General features: G+C 37.8%; 1 protein-coding gene and 1 non-coding gene across 2 annotated transcripts in view; one reads left to right on the plus strand and one right to left on the minus strand.

The window, feature by feature from the left end:
* Positions 1-3,163: 3,163 nt before the first annotated feature.
* Trnal-cag (transfer RNA leucine (anticodon CAG)) lies at positions 3,164-3,246 on the minus strand. The gene has a single exon. It is a non-coding gene; the product is annotated as a tRNA-Leu (tRNA).
* Positions 3,247-3,469: 223 nt separating this feature from the next.
* The window catches only part of LOC140142644 (large ribosomal subunit protein mL45-like), a 35,538-nt gene continuing 11,420 nt past the window's right edge, over positions 3,470-27,587 (plus strand). Inside the window, 7 exon segments of the mRNA XM_072164646.1 lie at positions 3,470-3,522; positions 6,619-6,853; positions 6,856-6,900; positions 7,973-8,037; positions 9,059-9,210; positions 9,531-9,579; positions 10,811-10,960. Coding sequence (XP_072020747.1) covers positions 6,619-6,853; positions 6,856-6,900; positions 7,973-8,037; positions 9,059-9,210; positions 9,531-9,579; positions 10,811-10,960 — 696 coding nt within the window. The 5' untranslated portion in view covers positions 3,470-3,522.

Here is a 27,587-nt window from a genome sequence, read left to right on the forward strand (position 1 = left end):
CGGCGTGCATGAATGTTATAAAGTAGGCCTGTAGGCCCTATATTCAATTTTGTAATCTCGAACTACAAATCAACAAAATGTGCGCACTTTACAATTTGGGTGTAACACTATGACTCCAATGAGTAGGCCTACTGGGTAATAACTCCAAACGGTAATTTTTAGCTAATGAGTTAATGACCATAGGAGTAGATCCTGGGGGATGGGGGAATAAATCCCACCAATATTTTGATAGGCGGATGGTCCATACAATCATCTCATCATATTTGGTCATTTTAAACTAAAAAGTGCCAATTTTTTGGCGCTTCGCGCAAATTAATTCCGGTTTTGTACTATATTTCACCAGTTTAGCTTCAATACGGCATCAGTTTTTTGTGCGCTTCACGCGCATTTGTATACCATAAACTTATTTTGTCGGCAAAAGGTGCTCAGCTGGATTCACTGGAGAAATTTTCTCCAACCCCAATGTCAAAAAGAAATCTAGGGTAGCTGCAGGTAATATGGGACAGCAGGTAATATGGGACACCTGTTATCATTTTAACAAAAAGTAGCTTAGAGAAGGTAAACACTTTAAGTTGATTTGTTAAGTATTTAGAGACATCAATTGTGCTTCTAGAAATGCAGTTTTGGAGTCTGTGTATCAAACTCTTGGAAATCAATGCCAAAAAGAGTGAAATTGCCCAAAAATTATGTCGTTTTTTGGCCTGATATAAAATCAATGACGTCACATTTTATGATTGTGTATCCAAAAACTCTGGTACTGAGGGGCATTTGTCATTTTTATGATCTTTAGGTGATGGGTTAAGCTTATCAGCAGGTAAAATTCCACTGACAAGTGGTACTTTCCTTTATAAATGATTATTTTCTCTGATTTTCAACTGAATGGGTGCAGGTAATATGGGACACATAGGAAATTGTGTGCATTGTCAATGCGAAAAGCAAAACTATCTAGAAAATTAAATTTTCTTGTAGAAATTTGCATTTAACATTCAAAATCATGTAACAAAAATGTTTTTAGAACAAAAGAGTGATTTTCTGAACTTTTTGATTTTCACCATATAGATAACACAGTGTCCCATATTACCTGCACATGCAGCAGGTAATATGGGACACTTGACGATGACGTCATTTTGACGTCATAGCGTCCAAACAAACATAAAAACAAGGTAACATTGCCTGTTTTATTAATCTTAAAGGACAGGTTGTTCATCATAACAATCTCTTGTGGGCATATCTTCTTTAGTTTTTATGCAAATAAGCTAAACGTCCTTAATGGTCCCATATTCCCTGCAGGTACCCTATGCCACTGTTAATGGTTTCTTTTTAGGACATGAAGGGGGATCAAAAAAAAATCCACCCTTTTTTAGAGGGGATCAAAAACTTATGTTTGATGTCCGAGGTTCCATCACCCCCACCACCAAAGTATTTTCATCCCGGGAGTTTCGTAGCGGGTCACGGTGTCAAGTTCACAACATGCGTATTTAGCCGCATTCCACGCATTCCTAAGCAAGGTGTTTACCATGTTTACGTGACATGATGCAACACGAGGTTCACTGCCCCGATACACTTGGCGGTAGTCTCCTACACAGCCAGTTTGCGTCGGTCTGACACTCGTCGATCCTCCTATGTTCGTGATAGCCACATACAGTCTGGCCGCGAGACTAACTTGGCGGGTCATTTGAAGAGGTTCACTATAATAGCATGGCAGACTGCGCAGTATATTTTCTGTTGAACAGATAATTAAACTTGTTCAGTGTAGTTTCGAAACTTCAGTCAGTATTCTTACTTACAGTTTATAACACAGTGCAGCGATTTCAGAATAAAACCCCACTATAGAGCTATGTTAAATAGGGTGACAGAATACTTTATTGCTAAGGGCAAAAACAAACTCTTAACCATGATTTCCGCAAATCGGAGAATTGATTTATAATTTATGTGTTTTGGTGGCTGCATGATCTACATGTAGGCCTAATAAGTGTATTCACACATTTTTGACTGATTTTTTAATTTGTGTATTTCAACTCATGTGCAAATTTATTGTTAATGATTTGTGATTTCTTTTGTGATTGGATTGTGATTTTGTAGTGATTGTTTCTGATTATTTGTTAATTACCACTGGATGTTTTATGTAAAAGCCAAAACAACAGGATTCGGCCAGGACTCTGTTTCTTCGTCTTCCTTCAGTGGGTCTTTGAACCTGCTCATTGTCTGGTTTTTATAATTATGATTTTGAAATGGAGTCTTGATATTTGATTCGATTTGTATTTTTTTCTGAATGTATTTTATGCTTTCTCTCCCCACCAGCTCCAATTAAAATACAAAAAAATGAAAAAACAACAACAAAGCCTAAATGCAAATTGTTATTAATTTCGTTATGTTGATGGCAGAAATGCCTTCACCAAAAAGTGTTCTTCTCTCATGACCATTTTCCTTATTTTTACCACCAAGAGAGTCAAGAAGCTCTATATATAAAAGATGTGTAATATTTAATTGTGAATATGGCTCTTTACTGCAATACGTTTTTCAACCAAGAACAAATAATAATAAAAAATAAGAGAAAAATAGAAAACAAAGATGTGCTTGTGTTCAAATTTCGTTGTACAATATTTTGATCCATGTCATCTTGCGCTCATAAGTTAAGTTGAGTTGAAATTTAGCAGACAATTTATACAAGAAGGATGAATAAATACCTGAAAAAATGACAGTGTTTTGTTAATGTTGTACCCTCGTAAAATGCGGTTCATTTTCTACATTTAATAGTACCGGGGTAACCTTTTTTGGGACACCTTGTAGGCCTATATGCTGTGATAATATAGCCCATTTTTGTACATATTTTCATGCATAGTAATTTTCGGAAAACACAATTTATAATATCTTTTATTAGGAAACTTTCCTGCTTTAGTATAGAAACCAATTATCAAAATCAATTTCAAAATATAATAAAAGCTGGCAAAATTTGAAATGCCCAGACTTGTGAATTTGTAGGGCCTACATTTTTTTTACTTGAATAAATATCGGAGATGTAAAAAAGTACAAGAAAAACATGTAAATTGAGTGAACAAGAGGTAAAAAAAGAAATATTAGTTATTTTCAATATAGCTCAGTTTCTAAATAAATAAACTGAGAATACTGAAAAGAATCAATACTGAAGAGATGCAAAAATATTTGTCAGGAGTGGGATTCGAACCCACGCCTCCAGGGGAGACTACGACCTGAACGTAGCGCCTTAGACCGCTCGGCCATCCTGACTTCGTGCAATGGAGTGGCACATTGTAACTTTATATAGAAAAGACAAAATATATTCTTTGTTAACAACATTACGATCATAAATGTACGTAAAAATAATTGTAGCAGCATTATAATCATAATATTTTATTTAAACTTTACAATATATTATTTTTCTGTATTTTAGATCCGATTTATAGGCAATTTATTAATTATCAATCTAGTGCATGGAAAGTAGTAACAAAAATGGCGACGTACATAGGAAGGCAATGCGTATCATCATGTGCACGAAAAGTACAGGTATTTGTGGCTCAAACAATAAATAATAATGTTATAAAACATAATCCTGTAAAATTTAAGAATGTCCGCCTCGTATTTTACCAATCAAATGTAATGAGAGCACTTTAATTGCTCAAGAAATGAGTTTGAAATTGTCAAGAACAGAATTCGGAAACCGTGACATGCATTTGCATTAGACTAAAGTTGTTTCCTTTAAACTTCCGTGGTCCGGATACGCGCTGGTGAATTGCGATCGCGTTTAAGTGACAAGGTCGCCTACTACGCGCCGCGACGAAGACCAATGGGTCAGCCGGCTTGTTGTCAAATGCAATGATCAGCCAATCGGCGTGATTGTTTATTGCTTTTGTGTTTACGCTCGTGTACGCGATACACACAGGCACGACCACGGAAGTTTAAAGAAAACAACTTTACATCATCTACATGTACGTACGTAGACTGCGGAACTCAGTCCTCAATGATAGTCAGTCATTTATCTTTTGGTCGTTATATGACTATCATTTGGGGACTGAGTTGTTATGATATATCTTCCGAGGTGCAATTTCAGACAATAGCTGGGGATTAGTGGGGCAGAGCCAGGTTATCTATTGAATCCTTTCATGACCACTGAAGCATACTAGGTAACCTATAGGTATGCTAGGTGAATTTAAATTTGCCATCAAACTGCATCATTTTATATATCAAATTAAAGCCCTTGACTTGAGTAAACAAAGCCAAAACTGAAAACCATTTTTTCATAGCACTTTCCGTAGCAAAGTTACATCTTGTCAAAGATTGACTTTCATCAAAAAGTTTCAGCTAGCAAAATTCCCCAAAAGCGGCATTTCGGGGTGTTTCTAGATCTTAGTCTCATTATGATAGCAGCTTTTTTAATGGAAATGCTATCCAAATCCTCTAAAATTCCATGTCTTGGGTGACTTATCACCATAAAAAATCATATATTTGGGTCAAGTGAAGTATAGAAAACATATTTATGTAGGTTTCTTTCTTCGTGCAAGTTATTTTAAATTTCTATGTAAAAATGCATTGACATTGTCGGCGAATTTGACTGACTAGCAAATGTGTTAACTAAGGTTTGCCTGGGTTACCTATAACCTAGGCAAACCTTAGTTAACACATTTATTAGTCAGCGAATTCGCCGAGACCGGGGCCCCAACACAATGCATATTTACATAGAAATTTGAATTTTTTCGAGAATAGGTGGGTGACGAAACCTACATAAATATGTTTTCTATACTTCACTTGACCCAAATATATGATTTTTATGGTGATAATCAAGTCGCATGGAATTTTAGAGGATTTTGATAGCAGTTCCATTAAAAAAAAGCTGCCATCGCCATGAGACTAAGATCTAGAAACACCCCACGAAATGCCGTTTTGGGGAATTTTGCTAGCTGAATCTTTTTGATGAAAGTCAATCTTTAACAAGATGTAACTTTGCTACAGAAAGTGCTATGAAAAAAAAGGTTTTCAGTTTTGGCTTAGTTTACTCAAGGGCTTTAATTTGATATATAAAATGATGCAATTTGATGGCAAATTTGAATTCACCTAGCATACCTAAGCATACCATAGTCAAGTCTGCCAAGGACACTCGGCACGGATTGAAAGACCATGTCAACTCGCGACAAAAGAATGCATGCATGTCAGGTCATACGACACCAATTTGGTGTTTGTTATGTCAGATGACACCAATTTGGTGTTTGTTATGCTCCTCGAAATTAGTACCTTACAGTCTATGTCTGGTACGTACGTAGAGCCAAGGAAATAACTTAGAATGCTCTAGTGCATAGCGCGTTGTCAAAGTTGTGGTGCATATATACAGGGTGCAAGTAAAAAAGTCTGGTCCTTTAAAATTAATAGCCTAGGTATGAGAGGCAAAACCTTTAAGTTTAACACATTTTGCCTGGCTGGGTGGGGGGGGGGGCAATCAGCAATATTATTAATTGGTGTACACATGCGTGAACAACGGTTTTAAAAACACCCCTAAACAGGTTCTACCCTGTTTTTCAAAATCACCCTTAACAGGTTTTATCGCCTCCCCCCAAAGTACCCCCTAAACAGGTTTTTTTTATTCATTATATTCTCTCGGTCGGGGCCACGTCACATCCGTTCATGCATTGGACTTGGAGTGAAAACAACTTATTGCATATTTTATTTGGAGAAAGACGAATCTGGCACAATAGTGTGATAGCTTGTACACTCCAGAGGTTTCTAGAATCTAGTTCTTTGCAGCAGCATTTAAAATGTCTTTCATTTTGGATGATTTTCTCATTTACCTCCCTGAGCACTACGGTACCTAACATTGCCTCTGATTGGTCATTTATGTGATATCTTCACTTTAATCACCAATCAGTATGGAGCTTTGTAAATGATTCACCCCAATTATTTTACATGGTGAAATTATTCTAACAATATTGCTGATTGGTCCAATTGATAATGAAAACTTCTTTTTGACCAATAGGCAAGTAGTTCTCACACACCGACATCGCCTGGCTAATAATTATTTGGTGCAGCAGAGATACTAAAATAAATACCCGGGATCGATACACATGAATTGCAATGCACAATTTTGATATCAGACGAAAATCTTCGGATTCCGGGGTAGAAAATGATGAATATCTCCCGTAAATGATTTCGTCTCAAGAAACCAGATCTGGTCTCATACACTTGAAAATATGTGTTGAACAGATATGATAGTCGTTAGCTTGCGTCTTGAGAAAAGGCTGTGCGTCTTGAAATCTGACCAAAATTCTAATTTTATATTGCGTTGGTCCTGTAGGGACTACAGCGCGCAGGCTATAGCTGCACTCACTACTCCAGTGGAGGCAGTATGACCATTGACCGCAATGTCGTATACAAGCTTACTCACACAGCGAGAAATCAATTACCCCGGCTATTGCCAGTAGCCTTAGTCAGGTCACTTGGCTAATTATGCGTCTCATAAGGTCGGAATAAAATGGCCATGCATGGCTGTGGATTCAACCTACCATGGCGATTTCTACCATGAAGATATTGGGGCGATGACACTGTGTCTCATGGGGATAAAGTGACTTTGAATGTGGTTGTGCTTTTACAAACCTTCTGTTGTTTTTGTTAAAGATGATGACTCCGGCTGCAGCTGCCCTGCAAGTCGGAAGACAGCTGCTCACCCCGTACACTCCGGTGTTGTGTTCAGTTCCCACCAAATGTGTGTCAGGAAGTGAACGTTTTAAAGGTGAACGTCGCAAGAAAGCTATGCTGACAAAGAAGGATAGGGAGAAGTTGGAATTGCAAGCCAAACATAGGAAGAACCCTAATGAGGCCATGATGTATGCATTGAAACATGCAGGAATAAAATGGGCATGCCAGATACATCAAGGCCAATTACTATCACATGTACAAGTAAGTAGAGAATGTGGCGGTGTGGTTAGGGTACCCACTTTTGGTTTGTGAGGTCTCGGGTTAAAGGTAGGGGTGGTGGAGACTTGTTTGGGTATTGATTTGGGGGGAAAAGGTTCAAATCGTCGCTGGGCAGGAAAAACCCTATGTGTTATTGGCCCCTGAACATGTTTGAAGCAAAACCTCCTGTTGGCAGATTTGTTTTAAACATGTTCAGGGGCCACAAGCACAGGAAGTCTTCCAAATACGAAATTAATTGGTAAGATCCACAGCAGCTGAAAGGAGTATCCCATTAAATACTTTGCAGTACCATAATGGAACTGCACAGGCCATTGAAAATGTACACAAAATCCCTCATTTCAACTTTCAATTACTCCCGTAAATCAGGGTTTTTTAGATTTTTATTTGAAAAATATGACCCCTCCGTAGTGTGGCATCAAAATCGATCGTTGCTAGGACAACTGGTCCACGCTATCTGTGTAATATCCTCCAAAAGACCGATTCCTCTCATTGTTCACTTACTTAATTGATGTTAAATGAGCCATGAGGAGATAGACATGTTACCCACAACAGCTGAAGGGATTATCCCATCATGCACTGCAGTATATCTGCTTGCTCCACTGCAAATGTATACAAAAAATAAGCAGGAGTCGCTTAAATATTGACGCCTACTAGGTTATTTAGTGACCTTGAAATTAGTTGGCAACATCTGTAGATTAAATTCAGACTTCCGCTCCCCCCATGGTGCATTTAGAGTTGGGTAAATGAACCATGATATGATTCCGTCCTCTGGAGGGGATGTTAAACTGTCGGTCCTATGTATAGAAGAGCCATGCCTATAGCTTGCAGTCAGTTTCAAGAAAAGTTGTGAGTTAACTGCTGACTGTACCAACCCACCTTGGTGTTCTAATGGACACCAACAGAAATAAGCTTCAGAAGAGGCTTTCTTGGGTTATTCAGGGTTGTCAAATCCATACAAATCAACCCAAACATTCATTATGTCCTAAATACAATGTTTTGTACCAATATGAGATGATTGTTTTATTATAATGTTGCTTTCATGTTCTGCCTGTAGGTGATGTATTTGAGCCGTATGTGCCTCCTGAAGGGGATGGCAGATCATCATCAGTGTCAAAAGAGGTAGGTTATGTTTGTAACAGAGCCAAAGAGATTGTACTCAAAGATTACAGACTCAAAATTGCACCATACGTAACGCTATGGCAAATCCAACCATTTTGATTTAACCCTCAAGGAGACCACTTTTAAGTGGTATTAAAATATATCTCCGGCATATTTCGGCAAAAGCCCAAAATTAACAATGATTTGCATCTTTTAAGTATGAGCGGTAAATGGCTTTGCGTACACAGCGCTGTTTTGGCACAACGAGTTGCACAACCACGCATGTTAAGTCATAGTTTGCTGGGCGCATAGCGAAATAATATGGAGGTATATTAAGTGGCTAACATGAGCCACACACAAACATGATGGGGTCCAGTGCTAGTGACCTGAAGAGATGGAAAGCTCTTGCCTGGACAGCCTTCTGGAAATTAGAGCAACTGTGGAAAAGTCCTACCATCCCAATTGCCACCAAGGTTAAACTGTTTCACACAACCCGAGTCACAGTTTTACTATACGGCTGTGAGTCGTGGGTTATCTCTAAGGATATGGAAAATAAAATCAACTCATTTGGCACATCCTGCTACGGTATTATGCTGAACACCAAAAGAGTAGACAGAGTACCAAATTCTACCATCTACATGTACATGTACAATATTGACAGAGACAGCGTCACTTGTTTAGAAAGCCAGGACTTGTCAACTGAAATTTGTAGGGCATATACTCCGCTTGCCTGATGATGAGCCAGTAAAACAGTATGCATTGTATGTCCAACTCATGGCAAGAGGAAACCCGGACGGCAACGAACCTTGTTCTGGAAATACATCCAGTGTCTTTTGGGGGATATGGACAGCATGCTGAGTCAAGGTCAACTATCAGCAATGGCTCAAGACCGATGTAGCTGGAGAAAACTTGTAGTCGCCTGCTCCACAGCCGAAGGATGATGATGATGATGAGTGTCCAAGTGGTTAAAATGTCAGGTTTGTAATTACACTTGGTGTAAATAATATCCTTTTACATTTTCAAATGTGATTTATCCTTGCAGGGTGCCAAACAAAGGCTAGAGAGGGTGAAGAACGCAGGACAAGCGCACCTCAGCATGCGTAAAATCCGCAAGTACGAGCCCGAGTACTCCAACTCAGAATTTGCCTGGCAGGCTCAACAGATATTCATAGATGCCCATAATGCACTGCAAAAGTAAGTTTACTTCACGCCAAAATGTATGATCATTATAGGTTATATTGCTGATAGCGATTGATAGGAAAAATGATGCATGCTGGGAATGAAGAGGGCTCAAATTTGATCTTTTTTTTAACCCTTTTCATTCCCAGCATGCATCATTCTTGCCTATCAATCGCTATCAGCAATATACCCTATAAATGAATTTTAGTTATTTTATCTAATATTTGTGTCATATTTGTAAATAAATAACAGTAATTTTTATAGTTTTTTTTATTAATAATTTATTTTGTTAAAGTTTATCAGTGTATTTGTATTGTTTTATATTTTTGCTGCAGTTTCAACAAGAATCTCCTGCATTCACTGGTGACTGAGAAATGTTTCCCAGTAAGTTTTACAACAGTCATTTAGATAGTCATATCATTAAGGCACCAGAAATAAATTTGTTTGATCTTTGGATCGACCGTCAATGCTGCTTCGATGCTTGTTATTAGTCAGAATTAACGCTAAATTTGTATTGTCCAATATCACTACAGGTACAAATTACTATTTTATCACAATTAACAATAGTAAATTAATTAATTTCATAAATAAGGATCTACCAAGCATTGATGGTCGATCAAAAGATCAAAGTAATTTGTATCTATACCTAACAAGTCGGAATCACTATCAGTATGACATTTATTGTGTCTGCATCTACATGTAGTTGCATAATGCACTAGTCCAGTTGAAATCCATACAGCCCCTAGATGTAAGACATTACCTTAATCTTCCATACAGGGAGTGTGAATTTCAAATGGGATTACCTGAATGGGGACTGCATTTGAAATCTACACCCCCTGTTTGGGAGATTAAGGTCATGTCTTCCATAGGGGATATGTGGATTTTAATTGGAATCTGTGGTTGGTTTTCGGTTGGAACCAGTGTTAGAAATATGTCGGTTGGAACCAGTGTTAGAAAAAAAGTTGCAGGCCAGCCGGGTCTGTATCTCTGAAAAGTTACAGACCCTCAGTGAAACGTTTTAGAGCTTTTAAATGGAAATTAAGCCGGGGTATGATTCGGGATGAAAATAATGAAAAAGTATACTGCAAGATGTAGTGCTTTTTATTTTATACAGCGTGATCACAAAAGAGTTCATATCGTGACTTGTCTTGCCTACTCTTCTACACGTGAAGCATTGAGTTACGGAGAACCACTAACCAAAGCATTTTGAAAACGGGTATCTCGTGAATACAAATCAAGTATGCAAAATATGTTGGTTCTAAATATAATGTACAGAATAAAACTTAGGCTGATCAAATCAAAGCGGCGGTTTAATCGTTGAAATGTTTCTTGCAAGATCAGGATTTTTTAGGATCAAAAAACTTACATTATACTGTGCATTGTAAGTGATTTAATAATTAATGACAGATTGACGATGCATTCATAAATATTTTAAAAGTTACTTTGAGCTTTAAAAAGTTACCGGGAACTAGTCTGCTAATCAGGAAAGTTACTGGCCAGGCCAAAAAGTTACAGGCCAGTGGCTGGTGCTTATTTTGAACGCTGGATGGAACATTTGAGATGATTGTCGGCCTTAGTATGACTAACATAATATATTTGTCGTTTTTCTGTATAGGAAATGGTGTCTGGTAATCGTTACAAAACCATCAGATGGAAATTTCTGGAATCAATAGAGAAACCGCGGGTGGTTCATATTCGATGCACAGAGCTCCTGAATAAGAGCAACTTATACGGACAGGTGACAGTCCGTATGCATTCAAAACAGGTATGCTAGGGAAAATAAACTCACATCTTTCATTTGCGATCCTTGCATGTGGCATGATCGAGGGAAAGGGGTCTTCATGTCAAAAATATTCAATTTTAAAATTTTTTATATCAGTTAAGTCACTTCAATCTATCTCTACTGATGAAATTAGAGACACATCTGCAGAAAGCTAGACCACTCACACAAGGGACCGGCTGCACCGTTACTGTGAAAACCAACGGTGTAATCTTAAAAATACAGTAACTTATTTATGAATTCCAGTCAAGACACCTATCTACACTACGGGATTCTCATGAGAGTAGCAGCGCTGCTACTCTCGAGTACCCACGTCGGCCACTAGACCCTTGTGGCCCAGCAAGCCGGCTGCATCTCGCGAATACCTCGTGGCGTGGTACTTTGAAGGTACTCCTGAGTACCGACACTGGTACTCACCTGCCAGGTAATATGCAGCTGAGTACCGACGTCGGTACTCTGGCAAGAAAAAATGGGGCAAGCGGGTTGCCATTTCTTATTTGTTTTTGTTGCCATATTGATTTATATTGATTAATATGTTCTTGATTTATGTTTCTTATTTGTTTTGGGGCATTTTTAAGCGGATAAGTTAAGTAGGCCTAGGCCTATTAGTAAATGAGTAAATAAATAAGTAAATAAGTAAGTAAACAACTAACTAAAGGAGTAAGTAAATAAATAAGGCAATAGGTAAACAAATAAATAAGTTATTAAATAATTACCCAACTTGAAGTAAATAAATAAATAAATAAATAAGGAGATTGGTAAACAACTAATCATAAAAATAAGTAAATAATTAGGTAAATAATAACTAAATGAGTAAGTAAATAAACAAGGAAATAAAAAAATAACCAAGTAAGTAAATAAGCAACTAAGTAAATAAATATCTAAATGAGTAAGTAAATAAATAAGTGAAGATAATAAATAAGTATATAAACAACCAAATAAAAAATAGTGAAATAAGTAAAGAAAAAGTAAATTTATAAGTAGGCCTACATAAATAAATAAGTAAATAACTAACCAAATAAATAAATAGGTAATAAATAAATGAGTAAATAACTAAAGCAAATAATGATTTAATGAATAAAAAACATATGAACATGTTAATAAAATACATGATTCCAATCTTTTCTAAACATTTCTGAAAAATAATAAACTTACTAAATAGCCTAATTAATTAAATAAGATAAAAATTACAAATGAAAAACAACCAAGCTGAGCAACCAGTCAAGCAAACGGCTAACTAACCAACCAAGTAAACAAACATAAAACCGATACAAAAATCAAAGCACAAGAAAATAAATAACAATCTGCAGGTTTTGGAACAAGGCAATTTAAAACAGGAACTCTTCACATAACATCGGTCTAGGTAACATGCTAAAACATTATTAACATAACAACAATGATGATGGTAATTTGGTATTAACAAATTAAAGTGTTATTTTCTTAACAGAACAAAACGGAAAACAAAAGAAAAACGGGCGGGATTATAATATAACACTGTCGCCGGCGTCTGGGAAAAACTGCATTGTGCAACAAGCATTATTGCATCCATCATAACAAATTAATAATTCCACTTCAACGCGTTCGTGTAAACCTTGTTGAACGCAGCGTCGGCCGCAGTAGTTGTATCATAGGCGCAGCGCCTTGAAGTCAATGAACTTTACGATCGAATGATTTTGGCGACGGAGTACCTCGCGGGTGAGTACCTTCACTGCTACTTCACTGCTGACACATGGGTACACCATGTATGCGGTTACTGTGCAGGTACTTCCGCTGAAGGGCCATTGAAGTACCCCGACTATGGTGTGCCTATAAGTCACCTACTCGGTGCATCGAGTTGACTCTTAGGTGGCGCATGGCGGAGTATCGATGTAAGTACTTTGCTACGGGGTATCTACAGTATGGTGGCGACGTTGGTACTTTGGTGTAGTACCAACGTCGGCCACAAAGGGATTGGGTACTCGGTAGTAGCAGCGGTAGTAGCCGCGAAGTAACATTGCAGCAGAGGTACTACGTCGCCAGGAATCTTGTAGTGTACTTCATTTATCAGTTGCTGAGAGCAATAAGAAACAAAAAAAATTTGAGCACTTTTTTGTGAAAAATCAAAATAGGTATTAGCAACATTAGGCAACATTTCCCTTGATCATGTCACATATTAATTGTGTTTTAAATCATATTAACCCTAAACATGGTTTAGGCAGTGGCTTCTGATTGACCTCATTTGAACTTTGACCTTAGGTAAACTCAAGTTGATACTCATGCTCCCTCAAATCAAGGATAATTTGCATCACATTTAAGCCCAATCAGGCCCATTCTAACATTTGACCTTTCCTGACCTGTGACCTTAGATGACCTTTTCAGTTTCATACTCCCCAAGTGTCAAGGATTATTTCCCCCAAGTTACAGCCTGATCGGAGCAACTTCAAATTTGACCTGACCTTTTCCCTTGGATAACCTTGGCAGATTCATACTCCGCAAGTGTCAGGGATCATTTTCCCTGAGTTGCAACCCAATCAGAGCAACTTTGAATTTGACCTCAGATGACCTTTGACGGTTTCATACTCTCTAAGTACCAGGGATTTTTTTCGCAGAGTTACAGCCTGATCGGAGCAACTTTAAATTTGACTTGATCTTTGACTTTGAGGGAAACTTAGGGGATATTGATCCCTGACACTTGGTGAGTTTGAAACCGCAACATTCATCCAAGATCAAAAGGTCAGGTCAGATTTAAAGTTGCTCAGATCAGGCTGTAAAAAACAATCCCCGGCACTTGGGGCTTATGAAACCGCAAAGGTCATTTGAGGTCAAAGGTCTGGTCAAATTTAAAGTTGCTCCGACTGAACTGGAACTCAGGGAAAATGATCCCTGACACTAAGAAAGAAGATTTTGGAGCTTCACAGTATATCAGGCAGAAACGGCCCGATATAACAATATAATTAGAAACGTACAGAGTAGGCCTAATATTTATTAAAACATTTACAGTAAAATACAATGTATAGATGAGGTGACCTCAATGTTTATCAACAAAGGCAAGGGACTGGTATATTTTAATGCTTGAATAAACCCCATGCAACCACTACACTGTTTAATAGTCTTATTGTGATGTGGCGGGAGTCTTAAAAACACGAGCCCTGAACAAAATATGATGCGCGCGCATACTGTCAGGCAAAAAACAATGGAAATTGTGATGATGCGTGCGCATACTGTCAGGCATTGACGTCAGAAGTCACATCATCTATACAAACTAAAGCTAAATAACAAACAAAATTAGAATTAAATTAGGAACAACTAAATTGTTTGATGAATGAATGATTTCTGGTTAAGAAGTATATGATGCACAAAATCACATTTACAGTTATAATAACCCATCCTTACCTAACACATGAGCACAAGTTGTGACCGAGGCAAAAATGTCTCTAACCCTCTCCACACAGGTGTCGACTGCAGACAACAAGTTCCAAAGTTTCTTGAAAATTTCATAAATTTTAGAATTGTACATTTTTAATAACATATTTCGATTCAGCATAAAAAATGCATTAAAATGAGTACAAACAAGCCTAGTACTGGGTCAGTGGTTCTTGAGATCTCTCTTGATATTTTGAGAACATATCTCAAAACTTGGACTTTTGTATGTTGAAGCCTATGACTAGCATGCAGAACATGAACTGAAAGAAAATATGTAACAATACTCTCTTTTGAGAGAAAAAATACACATAGTTTATAATTGGATGCAATTTATGCCATGAGTACAACAATGTTATTTTCACTTTTACCTCAACTTTGTCTGCAAGTAGCGAATTTTTCTTTTGTCTTTTTTTTTTTCAGTTTAATTTCCTCGACCATAATTTCCCGCATTGGGATGTTCTCATCTTGACGTCTGTTTTTTACAACATGGGCATTTCTCTTTGTTAAATAAAAGCCCTGCAAAGGTGTACAGAAATGGGTTGATGGTGGAATTGATCGGCAGAACAAATGTTGCTATCCAGGCATAAGCTGTAGGACTAACTTCTACTGCCCCAGCCTGGACAAGGATCGATACAAAGCCAATAGGTATCCAGCAGCAAAGGTCTGTGAGGACAAGAAGAGATATTTTCATAGCCATTCGTATTTCTTCCTCTGATTGCCGAGAACGTCCGCAATCTTTGCTAGTTTTTCTAGCAGTGATGAAAATGTTCATGTAACAGAAACCCACTACTAAGAAACAGACAAAGTTGACACCAGTGAACATGGCTGTGGATAAGTACATGGTCACTTTTGTAGAATCAAGGTTGTTGTTTGTGTAGTAAAATATTTCATCATAGACGTCTTGTCTGGTATCATCCTTAATGGCAGTAAAACTTTCATTATAAACCTTGAGGTTTGAAATTGGCAGTCCAACACAAACCTCTGAATTTCTATACCAATCAGAATCTGTCCCTGAGAATACAAATGAGGCAATGCTGAAGCTGATAGCAACCAACCAGAGCATGCCTACTATAGATCGAGATGATGTTGTACCCAAGCGTCGACCACCAAATGGGTACTTAATGCCCAGAAACCTATCTATGCTTATAAGTGTTATAAAGAAAGCTGAAGCCTCACTAGATAATACAGATATTGCTCCAGCAAATCTGCACAGCACACTTTTTCGCCAGGTTTCGGAATGAGATGGAAAAAAATCTGCATAATACCCATCTACTGAAAGCAAAATGATAAGGTATATGCACATAGTGAGATCAGATATAGAGAGGTTTGTGATGAGAAGAAACTGGACCTTGTTACTTTCCCGCCTGTGCCTAAATCTGGTGTAAAGTGCATACATATTTCCAAAGATGCCTATAATGCTCATAAACCACATGACAATTCGAATAAGGTCAAACACCAACATGCGCTCGCATGTTAGGAATGGAGAGGGTGACTCATCACTTTCACACTGGACAGATGATGCATAACAACAAGTTGCCGCAGTGGTGACTAACAAGACTGTTTCATTATTCAACCCTGAAAATACTTCACTGTGTATCCACAGCAGTGGGTTAGCTTGGATGCTTACTGTTCTTAAAGAAGTACACTTTGACAGTATTGGAATTTGATCCAAATAATTATGAGACAAGTTTAGAATCTGTAAATGAATGAGACTGTCAAAAATGTTTTTAGGAAGGTATTGAAGTTGGTTTTGATCAAGTCTCAGCTCTTTCAGACTGGTTTGGTTTTGAAATGTGTTAGGATGGAGAAAGTGTAGGGTGTTATTTTCTAACCACAAAAATTGTAGGCTCCTCAGCGGTCCAAAAATGTTGGGCACTAGCTCACTTAAGAAATTTCCATTCAAACTTAACCACTGCAGACTATCCAGTCCTTCAAACACACCAGGCTGTATCTCTTTTAATGCATTGTAAGGCATGTATAACCGCTGCAGACTCTCCAGTCCTTCAAACACACCAAGCTGTATCTCTTGTAGTGCATTGTAGGACAGGGTTAACAACACCAAACTTTCCAGTCCTTCAAACACACCAGGTTGTATCTCTTGCAATGCATTGTAGGACAGGGATAACCACTCCAGACTACTCAGTCCTTCAAACGCACCAGGCTGTATCTCTTGTAATGTATTGTTATCCAGATCTAACCTCTCTAGACTTGCCAGTCCTTCAAACACACCAGGCTGTATCTCTTGCAATGTATTGTTATACATATATAACTTCTGCAGACTGGCCAGTCCTGCAAACACACCAGGCTGTATCTCTACCAATGCATTGTAATGCAGATGTAACCGCTGCAGACTCCCCAGTCCTTCAAACACACCAGGCTGTATCTCTTCCAATGCATTGTAGGACAGGGATAACCGCTGCAGACTACCCAGTCCTTCAAACACACCAGGCTGTATCTCTTGTAATGTATTGTAAGGCACGTATAACTGCTGCAGACTTGCCAGTCCTTCAAACACACCAGCCTGTATTTCTTGCAATGCATTGTAGGACAGGGATAACAATACCAGACTTGCCAGTCCTTCAAACACGCCAGGCTTCATCTCTTGCAATGTATTGTTATAGAGGTATAACTTCTGCAGACTTGCCAATCCTGCAAACACACCGGGCCGTATCTCTTGCAATGCATTGTAGGACAGGGATAAATACACCAGACTTCCCAGTCCTTCAAACACACCAGGATGTATATCTTGCAATGCATTGTAAGGCAAGTATAGCTGCTGCAGACTTGCCAGTCCTTCAAATACACCAGGCTGTATCTCTTGTAATGCATTGTAAGGCAGGTATAACCGCTGCAGACTATCTAGTCCTTCAAACACACCAGGCCGTATCTCTTGCAATGTATTATTATACAGGAATAACCACTCCAGACTATCCAGTCCTGCAAACACACCAGGCTGTATCTCTTGCAATGCATTGTAGGACAGGGATAGCTTCACAAGACTTGCCAGTCCTTCAAACACACCAGGCTGTATCTCTTGCAATGCATTGTTTTCCAAGTATAACCACTCCAGATTTGTCAGTCCTTCAAACACTCCAGGCTGTATTTCATGTAATGCAATACCGCTCAGATTCAGTATTTGTAGGGAGCTGCCAAACATTTTAAGTGCCATGGGTTTTACACTATGCAAAGTACTGCCATGCCAGTCAAGTGCATACATATCATCAGTTGGATACAGCACTTGAGTCATAGACACATTTCCATCAGTACAATTACTGATTATGGTGACATTATCCAAGGTACAGATACAGTTAAATGAGCAATTCACTTCACATATGAAGCTGTTATTCATGTCCGCTTCATAGTCTTGCTCACAGGTCACCTCATCTTTGTCTTGTCCACTATCGGTTGGAATCTCACCACACACAAATATAAGCAAATATAAAACCAGTGGTATACCTATATAGCTTAAAAGTCTACAAGGGATACTCCAATGACAGATGTGCTTAGCCATGATGGTGTTGTCAGCTCTGTTACATATCACAAAATGATCAGTTTGTGCCGGTTCCTTTCATTTTACATAGATGTAGAGGGATAATCCAAGCATCCAACCATTACTCGTTTGACATGATTGGCTGTACTATAATGCCTGTAATTGGAGAGTGATCACCCGTGTATGTGATTAGTCTTGGCTTATTGGTGACAGAACTTATGGGGGCGGGGCTCACCAGTCTATCACGGTTCTGTCTGAACCTAGTGTATCGCTGCTAAAAGACATTACATGTTACGTTTCATATAATTCTAACCAATGATATACTTTGACTCTTTAATAAACCTTGCAGATAATAAACCTTGATTGATAGACTATGACCATGCAATGTGCTATAATGTAATAGTATATGCTCAAGCACAGCTGTGCCATCTAGTTTTATTTATAATTATTCTCATCGACCTAATGAAGAATGCTACTGAAGGGCTGACTATCATGTGGTAACACAAAGTGGTGTAGCTAAGGGTGGGCGACTTCCCCACCCTGTTAAAATTTGTGCAGTGAACTTTGTCAGGACAATAGAAAAAAAAGGAAAAGGGGGAAAAGAAAAAAAGAAGGGGAAAGTAAAGGAAAGAATGGAAAAGGAGAGAAAAGGAAGAGAGAAAATGGAAAGAAAGGGCCAAAAGTGAAAGAAAACCAAGAGAAAGGAAACAAGTATGAATACAAAAAAAAAAAAAAAAAAAGAAAGGGAACTGAATAAAAACAAAAACAAAGTGGATGCCCAAAGAGGCAAACAAAAGAGGAAAAAAGAGGGGAAGATGACAACTTCCGTGAAAACAAAACTATTTAGCATAGGGGGAAGCAAATATTCAAGTTATGAAAGGGGGAGGAATGAAAGAAAGGGGCAGCAATTAAATAATATGAACAAGATGGGATAGAAGACCAGGCATGTGAAGAGAAGATGGAGTTATATAGAAAGGGAAAATAAAGTGAGAAAAGGGGAATGGATAGGGTTAAAACAAGAAAGCAAAGAGATAGGAAGCAAAGAAGAACAGTCAATGAAAGAAAATAACATGAAGAAAATCATAAGAAAGGGAAGCCTAAAGATAAAACGGGAATGAGGAGAAGAATATTGAAGACAAATGAAGAAGTACAAGTATAGAGGAACTTTGCAAAATGAAGTTTGAAAATTTACTTCAACTTCCACTGCAACTTCACATATATATATATCGATTGGGTTTCTTGCTCAGATTTATTTCAATGCGAACATCTGATTGGTTACTGTACCAACAGCGTCTTATCGCTTAAACTGAGGATATGTGTATCAATGAGCAATCAAAAAGAAGGGCATGTGTAAGTCACTGATGCATAATGTCCCCTTTTGTTTGATCAAGTGGGTTATTGGTTTTGTCACACTTTAAGACAAAAGACTCTACCTTAGGCGCTTTGTTTGAATACACATGAATATTCTCCCCTCCCTCCATCCTCGCAAGCTTTACCCCCTTCTATTGTATCCCACTCCCATGCCAGGGCACTCCAGTTTCACCCTCCCCAATGGCATTGTCAGGGTTTTTCTTTTAGGAGGGGGTTGGGTTTGGCGACATTCAAGAGGAAACATTATTGACAAAAATTGGCAAAAAAGGCCTAAAATGTAAAATATCACAGCGGCCAGCATCCAACAGGGGGAGGGTCAAGCGGAGCAGGAGGACAAGATGTTCCATGGGGGAGCTGTCCTTCCCCCTTGGCTACTACCACTGCACTTCCCTGTCCACTTCCAATGAACTCCCTTTCGTCTTCCCTACCACCTTTTTACCAGATGCACCTTATGACATGTTCTAGTGCACCTGCTATTACAGAATTTGCTACACTGCTCGCTCCAGTAAAACAGGCAATTTTTTATGGGAACTTAATCCCCTTGAGCACACACAAAAGTATATACCAAGCTTGACGTTTGGAAGTGAAAATTATTTTAACTTAAGGCTAAAAAAAAGAAAGTCTGTCTCAGACACATTTGGTAAAAAAGCTCACTATAGATGTTCACGTTCACTTCGACCTCTAGAGGCTTTAATGGCACAGTGGTTTGCGAACAGATAATGCTCTATAATCCTGTAGATGTTGAAGTTTGTGTTTTGAACTGTATTTCACAAACTCTATTTGAAGTGAATGAACTTCCCACCTTTCTATATGCATGGTAGGCTGTTTTTGATTGACAATTTTAATTACAGGTTTTGTGTTTCAAATTCATCATAAAAATACAGTCAACTTTTGTCATGTTATGGCTCTGATTTCTTGATAATGAAAACCAATCTCTTTATGCCTACATTATGAGGTGTCAGTTATATCTCATCAAGCTTTAATAACCAGCTCATGATGCTCATTGTATCTGTGTTCATTATTTATTAAGATATTAAAAGCTCCAAAGTAGCAACAGATGTGTTTTTTTTTGATGAACAGGAAGTATTAAGGGTATACGAGGTATTGTTGGTCGAAGCAGCCAAAAAAAAATGATTTTCATTATCTGAATCAATGTATTATTGAAAAATAACACTTTGGTGTTTTACAAAAGTTCATTCCACAAATCATATACTTTGAAAACTTGCTTAATTTATTGTTGTTAATGAGTTATGTACGCTTTACAAAAGTTTTGTTGTTTCAGCCCTCTTTACAACATAATTCAAAAACCACAGGACCTACAAAAGTACAACTGTGATATTTGAATTCTTCTACACGCTTGCAATGAAATGAGCAATGCAATTTTTGCTAAAGCTCACTACAATTCACAAGATGCTGTGAACTACTTTTTTCTGCTGCTTTGACCATCGTATACCCTTAATACCTGTTAAAACAACCTGTTCATGGTTAATATGATGACGATATCTACTTACAATGTAAGTGGCAAGCACTGCGTTCCAAGCAGGCCTTCATACATTTACAATAAGTTACTTTTTCAAAATACATACATAGTAAAACAATGTTTTACATGAATAAAAGAAACAATATAATTAGAAACAAACTGGTATTTATTCAAATATTTATAGTAAAATACAATGTATACAGCCTGTCTCAAAAAAATTGTGCAAGTGAAAAGCGCCCTCTCTGGCAATTAGAAAATACCATTGTGACATACAGCTTACATCAACGTCGAGGGCGTAGTCTTAGCTCTCACATGCCGTATAGTCTGTTCAATTTGCTTGTTTTGATCTCGAGATATGTTTAATTAACAACGAAAGGGTAAAATCACAATTGTGCCACTTTTACTAGGGAGGACGGCTGTACATTTAAATCAATGATATACATTTGTAGCATCAAGTTTATCAAGAGTTTTTGTAAGATCAAAAGAATGCATCAATTACATAACAATACAATATTGTTTTTACTGTTTTTACTGTTTTATCATTGATACATGTATAATGATTCTCTTTTTCCATTTAAAACAGATTAAAAGATAAATAAATATTTCAACATCATTTGAGAGCTAAGACTGCGCCCTTGACGTTGATGTAAGCATCATGTCACAACGGTATTTTCTAATTGCCAAAGAGGGCGCTTTTCACTTGCACAACTTTTTTTAGACAGGCTGTATACAAACTAAATCTAAATAACAAAGTTAGAATCAACTAAATTGATGAATGAATGATTTCTGGTTACGATTTATGATGCACAAAATCAAATTTACAGTTATAATAACCCATCCCTACCTAAGTTGCAACTGAGGCAAAAAATGCCTCTAACCCTCTCCACACAGGTGTCGATATCTCAAATCTTTTTTATGTTGAAGCCTATAACTAGCATGCAAAACATGAACTGAAAGAAAATCTGTAACATCACCCTCTTTTAAGAGAAAAAATGCACATAGTTTATAATTGGATGCAAATTATGCCATGATTACAACAATGTTATTTTCACTTTTACCTCAACTTTGTCTGCAAGTAGCGAATTTTTTCTTTTGTCTTTTTTTTTTTAAATTTCCTCGCCCGCAATTTCCCTCATTGGGATGTTTTCTTCTTGACCTCTGTTTTTACAACATAAGCATTTCTCTTTGTTAAATAAAAGTCCTGCAAAGGTGTACAGAAATGGGTTGATGGTGGAATTGATCAGCAGAACAAATGTTGCTATCCAGGCATAAGCTGTAGGACTGACTTCTACTGCACCAGCCTGGACAAGGACCAATACAATGCCAATAGGCACCCAGCAACAAAAGTCTGTGAGGACAAGAAGAGACATTTTCATAGCCATTCGTATTTCTTCCTCTGATTGCCGAGAACGTCCGCAATCTCTGCTAGTTTTTCTAGCAGTGATGAAAATGTTCATGTAACAGAAACCCACTACTAAGAAACAGACAAAGTTGACACCAGTGAACATGGTTGTGGATAAGTACATGGTCACTTGGGTAGAGTCAAGGGTGTTGTTTGTGTAGTAAGCTATTTCATCATAAACATTTTGTCTGGTATCGTCCTTAATGGCAGTGACACTTTCATTGTAAACCTTGAGGTTTGAAAGTGGCAGTCCAACACAAACCTCTGAATTTCTGTACCAATCAGAATCTGTCCCTGAGAATACAAATGAGGCAATGCTGAAGCTGATAGCAACCAACCAGAGCATGCCTACTATTGATCGAGATAATGTTGTACCCATGCGTCGACCACCAAATGGGTACTTAATGCCCAGAAACCTATCTATGCTTATAAGTGTTATAAAGAAAGCTGAAGCCTCACTAGATAATACAGATATTGCCCCCAGCAAATCTACACAACACACTTCTTCGCCAGGTTTCGGAATGAGATGGGAAAAAATCTGCATAATACCCATCTACTGAAAGCAAAATGATAAGGTATATGCACATTGTGAGATCAGATATTGAGAGGTTTGTGATGAGAAGAAACTGGACCTTGTTACTTTCCCGTCTGTGCCTAAATCTGGTGTAAAGTGCATACATATTTCCAAAGATGCCTATAATACTCATAAACCACATGACAATTCGAATAAGGTCAAACACCAACATGCGCTTGCATGTTAGGAAGGGAGAGGGTGACTCGTCACTTTCACACTGGACAGATAATGCATAACAACAAGTTGCCGCTGTGGTAGCTAACACAATTGTTTCATTATTCAACCCTGAAAATACTCCACTGTGTATCCACAGCAGTGGGTTAGCTTTGATGCTTACCGTTCTTAAAGAAGTACACTTTGACAGTATTGGAATTTGATTCAAATAATTATGAGACAAGTTTAGAATCTGTAAGTGAATGAGACTGTCAAAAATGTTTTTAGGAAGGTAATGAAGTTGGTTATGTTCAAGTCTCAGCTCTTTCAGAATGGTTTGGTTTTGAAATGTGCTAGGATGGAGAAAGTGTAGCGTGTTATTATCTAACCACAGAAATTGTAAGCTCCTCAGTGGTCCAAAAGTGTTGAGCGCTAGCTCACTTAGGAAATTTCTTGCCAAGCTTAACCACTGCAGATTATCCAGTCCTTCAAACACACTAGGCTGTATCTCTTGCAATGCAATGTTGGCCAGGGATAACTTCTGCAGATTTGCCAGTCCTTCAAACACATCAGGCTGTATCTTTTGCAATGTATTGTTATACAGGGATAACAACACCAGACTACCCAGTCCTTCAAACACCAGGCTGTATCTCTTGCAATGCATTGTTATCCAGTTCTAACTGCTCCAGACTACCCAGTCCATCAAACACACCAGACTGTATCTCTTGCAATGCATTATAGGACAGGTCTAACACCTCCAGACTATCCAGTCCTTCAAACACACCAGGCTGTATCTCTTGCAATGCATTGTAAGGCAGGTATAACTTCTGCAGATTTGTCAGTCCATCAAACACACCAGGCTGTATCTCTTGCAATGCATTGTAAGGCAGGTATAACTTCTGCAGATTTGTCAGTCCATCAAACACATCAGGCTGTATCTCTTGCAATGTATTGTTATACAGGGATAACCACTCCAGAATACCCAGTCCTTCAAACACACCAGGCTGTATCTCTTGCAATGCATTGTTGGTCAGGGATAACAACACCAGACTACCCAGTCCTTCAAATACACCAGGCTGTATCTCTTGCAATGCATTGTAAGACAGGTATAATTGCTGCAGACTCTCCAGTCCTTCAAACACTTCAGGCTGTATCTCTTGCAATGCATTGTTGGACAGGGATAACAACACCAGACTTGCCAGTCCTTCAAACACACCAGGCTGTATTTCTTGCAATGCATTGTTTTCCAGATATAACCACTTTAGATTTGCCAGTCCTTCAAACACACCAGGCTGTATCTCTTGCAATGCATTGTTATCCAGGTCTAACCTCTCTAGATTTCTCAGTCCTTCAAACTCACCAGGCTGAATCTCTTGCAATGCATTGTAGGACAGGGATAACAACACCAGACTTGCCAGTCCTTCAAACACACCAGACTGTATATCTTGCAATGCATTGTTATCCGGGTATAACCTCTCCAGACTTGCCAGTCCTTCAAACACACCAGACTGTATCTCTTGCAATGCATTGTTATCCAGATGTAACCTCTCTAGATTTGCCAGTCCTGCAAACACACCAGGCTGTATTTCGCGTAATGCAATACCTCCCAGATTCAGTATTTGCAACAAGCTGCCAAACATTTCAAAAGCCATGGGTTTTATGCTCTGCAAAGTACAGCCATGCCAATCAAGTGCATACATATCATCAGTTGGATACAGAACTTGAGTTATAGACACACTTCCATCAATACAGTTACTGATTATGGTGACATTATCCAAGCTACAGGTACAGTTAGATGAGCAATTCACTTGACATATGAAGCTCTTATTCACATCCGCTTCATAGTCTTGATGACATATCGTCTCATCTTTGTGTTGTCCACTATCAGTCGGAATCTCACCACACACAAATAAAACCAAATATAACACCAGTGGTATACCTATATAGCTTAAAAGTCCACAAGGGATACTCCAATGACAGATGTGCTTAGCCATGATGGTGTTGTCAGCTCTGTTACATATCACAAAATGATCAGTTTGTCCCGATTTGTTTCATTTTACATAGAGGGACAATGGGCTATTCCAGTTGAAATCCACACTACCCATGTGGAAGATTTTGGAAATATTTCCCACAGAGGGAGTATGTTTTTCAGATGTAATTGGTCAGGGTTAATCATTTTGAAACCCATACTCCCTCTGTATGGTTTTACCTATATCTTCCACAACTGGAGTGAGTATTTCAAATGGAAGTTGCCCAATTGTCTATTATAAATGGAAGTTGCCCAATTGTCTATTCTATTCAAAACTTATACTCCCTCTGTGTAAGACTTTAGGTAAATCTTCCACAGGGGTATTGTGGCTTTTGAATGGAATAGCCCATTCCAACCATGCATCCAATTAACTTGATTGGCTGTATACTATAATGCCTGTAATTGGAAAGTGATCACCAGTGTATGTGATTAGCCTTGTCTGATTGGTGGTAGAACTTGTGGGGGGGGGCTCACCAGTCTATCATGGCTACAACGCCTGTATGTATGTGTATGTGATTGGCCTAGACATATTGGTGACAGAACTTGTGGGGGCGGGCTCTGTCTGAACCTAGTACATTGCTGCTAAAATCATGTTAATCATGATTGGTATAATTCTAACCAATGATACACTGACACTTTAATAAACCTTGTGACCGTGACTATGCAATATGTATATGACCCGATTTACTCCACTCAGGCTTATGTAGGCAAATACTGAAACTAAGATATACTTATTAAATAAAGAAATTAGCTACATGTATTTTGAATGGAGCTTCAACTTTGTCAATACTGCTGTTTTGGGGTGTTTTTTTTATATTTTTGCCAAATTTTCATTTCACAAATACCTAATTCGAATGACTTATCCTTCACTTTTAAGCAATTTATAAACAAATTTTAATTTTGTTACACTTAGGCACCACATTCAATTTGGTCCTATAGAAATATCGGTGCCCGGTTCGATGACTCATAACTTTGCTCCCTGGAGAGTTGCATAGTGTAATGTTTTTTCATTTTAAGGTCGCACTATCGGATATAGATTTTTTTCTAATTTAAATATGTAAAAGTCCTTGTTCTCCTGATTACAAAACGGAAAGTTTTATTTTAATCGGACATTCGGTTCTCGAGATATGGCCTGCTAAAATGGTGTGAAACCAACAAATTGGCAACAACTTTCTTTTTAATTTCTTTATTTTTGGCATGCAGTGTTGCCAGGTAATTTTCTCATTATATATGCATGAATTATGCAAAGTAAAGTTTTCAGATACAATTAGAAGAGGTGTGGCACTGCAACTTGGTATTTATTTATTTATTTATTTATTTATTCTTTCTTTAGGCAGGGTAGCCCCTTCAATGCTAAAACACTGATTTCCAAGGAGGCCCTGCATCAAAAAGTACAACATTCACATTCTTAAGTTAAAAACAAATTTAAAATTACATATAAATACATACATGTAAATAATATAAATTATTTTACGATACAACTTAAAAATTACATACATGTATGAACACACAGATAGATTATAATGCAGATGGAATAAACAAACTTATGAAGAATGAATCCTATGCTTAAATTGAGAGAGACTCATGGATTCATAATTACATTTAATATCAGCAGAAAGACTGTTCCAAATTTTAGCAGCACGTGAATTAAAAGTCTTTTTCCTGCATTAATATTCCATGACACTTCGTGGAGATTAAAGTTGGTTTGACTCCTTGTGCCTTTAGAATGCATGCTATACATGAAATTAAATTGAGATGATATGTAACTTGGAGCCATACCTTTAAGGCATTTGAATATTAGAACCAACATTTGGTTAGACCATCTATCATTTAGTTTGTTCCATTGTAAGATACTCATCATATCATTAACAGGTGTTCTAATATCAGCAGATAGGATAATGCGAGCTAATCTGTTATGCAGAATTTGAAGAGTGTTTGAAAGATCAGCACAACAATTTGACCATGGGTAGTACACATGAAATGCAACAAACCTACGGTTGCATGTGGCACATTTCCATTTGCATTATTAATTAGGGCCCTAATCAACTTTTCTAATTAGTGACCCTAATTAATTATGCAAATTGAAATTTGCCAAACGCAACCGTAATTTTGTAGCACCTTGTGTGTACTACCCATGTACCATGCCTCAGTACCATAGCTCTTTTAATTCTATCTGAAAACTTTACTTTGCATAATTCATGCATATATAATTAGAAAATTACCTGGCAACTGGACTTGTCAAAAATATAGAAAATAAAAGGAAAGTTGTTGCCAATTTGTTGGTTTTGCATCATTTTGACAGGCCATATCTCGAGAAGCGAATGTCCGATTGAAATAAAATTTTCAGTTTTGTAATCTACAAGGCAAGAGCTTTAACAAATTTAAATTGAGAGAAAATCTAAATTTTTGCATTAGCCGATAGGGCCACCTTAAATAAAAAACAAATGCTCTGTACAAATATTCAGGGTATGATATAAAGTTTCATCGGCACCTGTTTGGGCACCGATAGCGCTATAGGACCAAAAAAAAAATGTTGTGCCTTACTCTGGGATCACTGAATTAAGTAAATTGTTCACCCATCCCTGCATACACCATAGATGACAAGTAGGGTTTGGGGTTCCACCTGAGTGTGCTGAAATGTTGTGCAATTACATGGGTTTTGTCATCCATCTCAAACAAGTATCAGCTGTGCATTTCATATTTGCTTGTGT

The sequence above is a fragment of the Amphiura filiformis genome, chromosome 20 (assembly GCF_039555335.1).
Source record: "Amphiura filiformis chromosome 20, Afil_fr2py, whole genome shotgun sequence".
In the NCBI taxonomy this organism is placed as follows: domain Eukaryota; kingdom Metazoa; phylum Echinodermata; class Ophiuroidea; order Amphilepidida; family Amphiuridae; genus Amphiura; species Amphiura filiformis.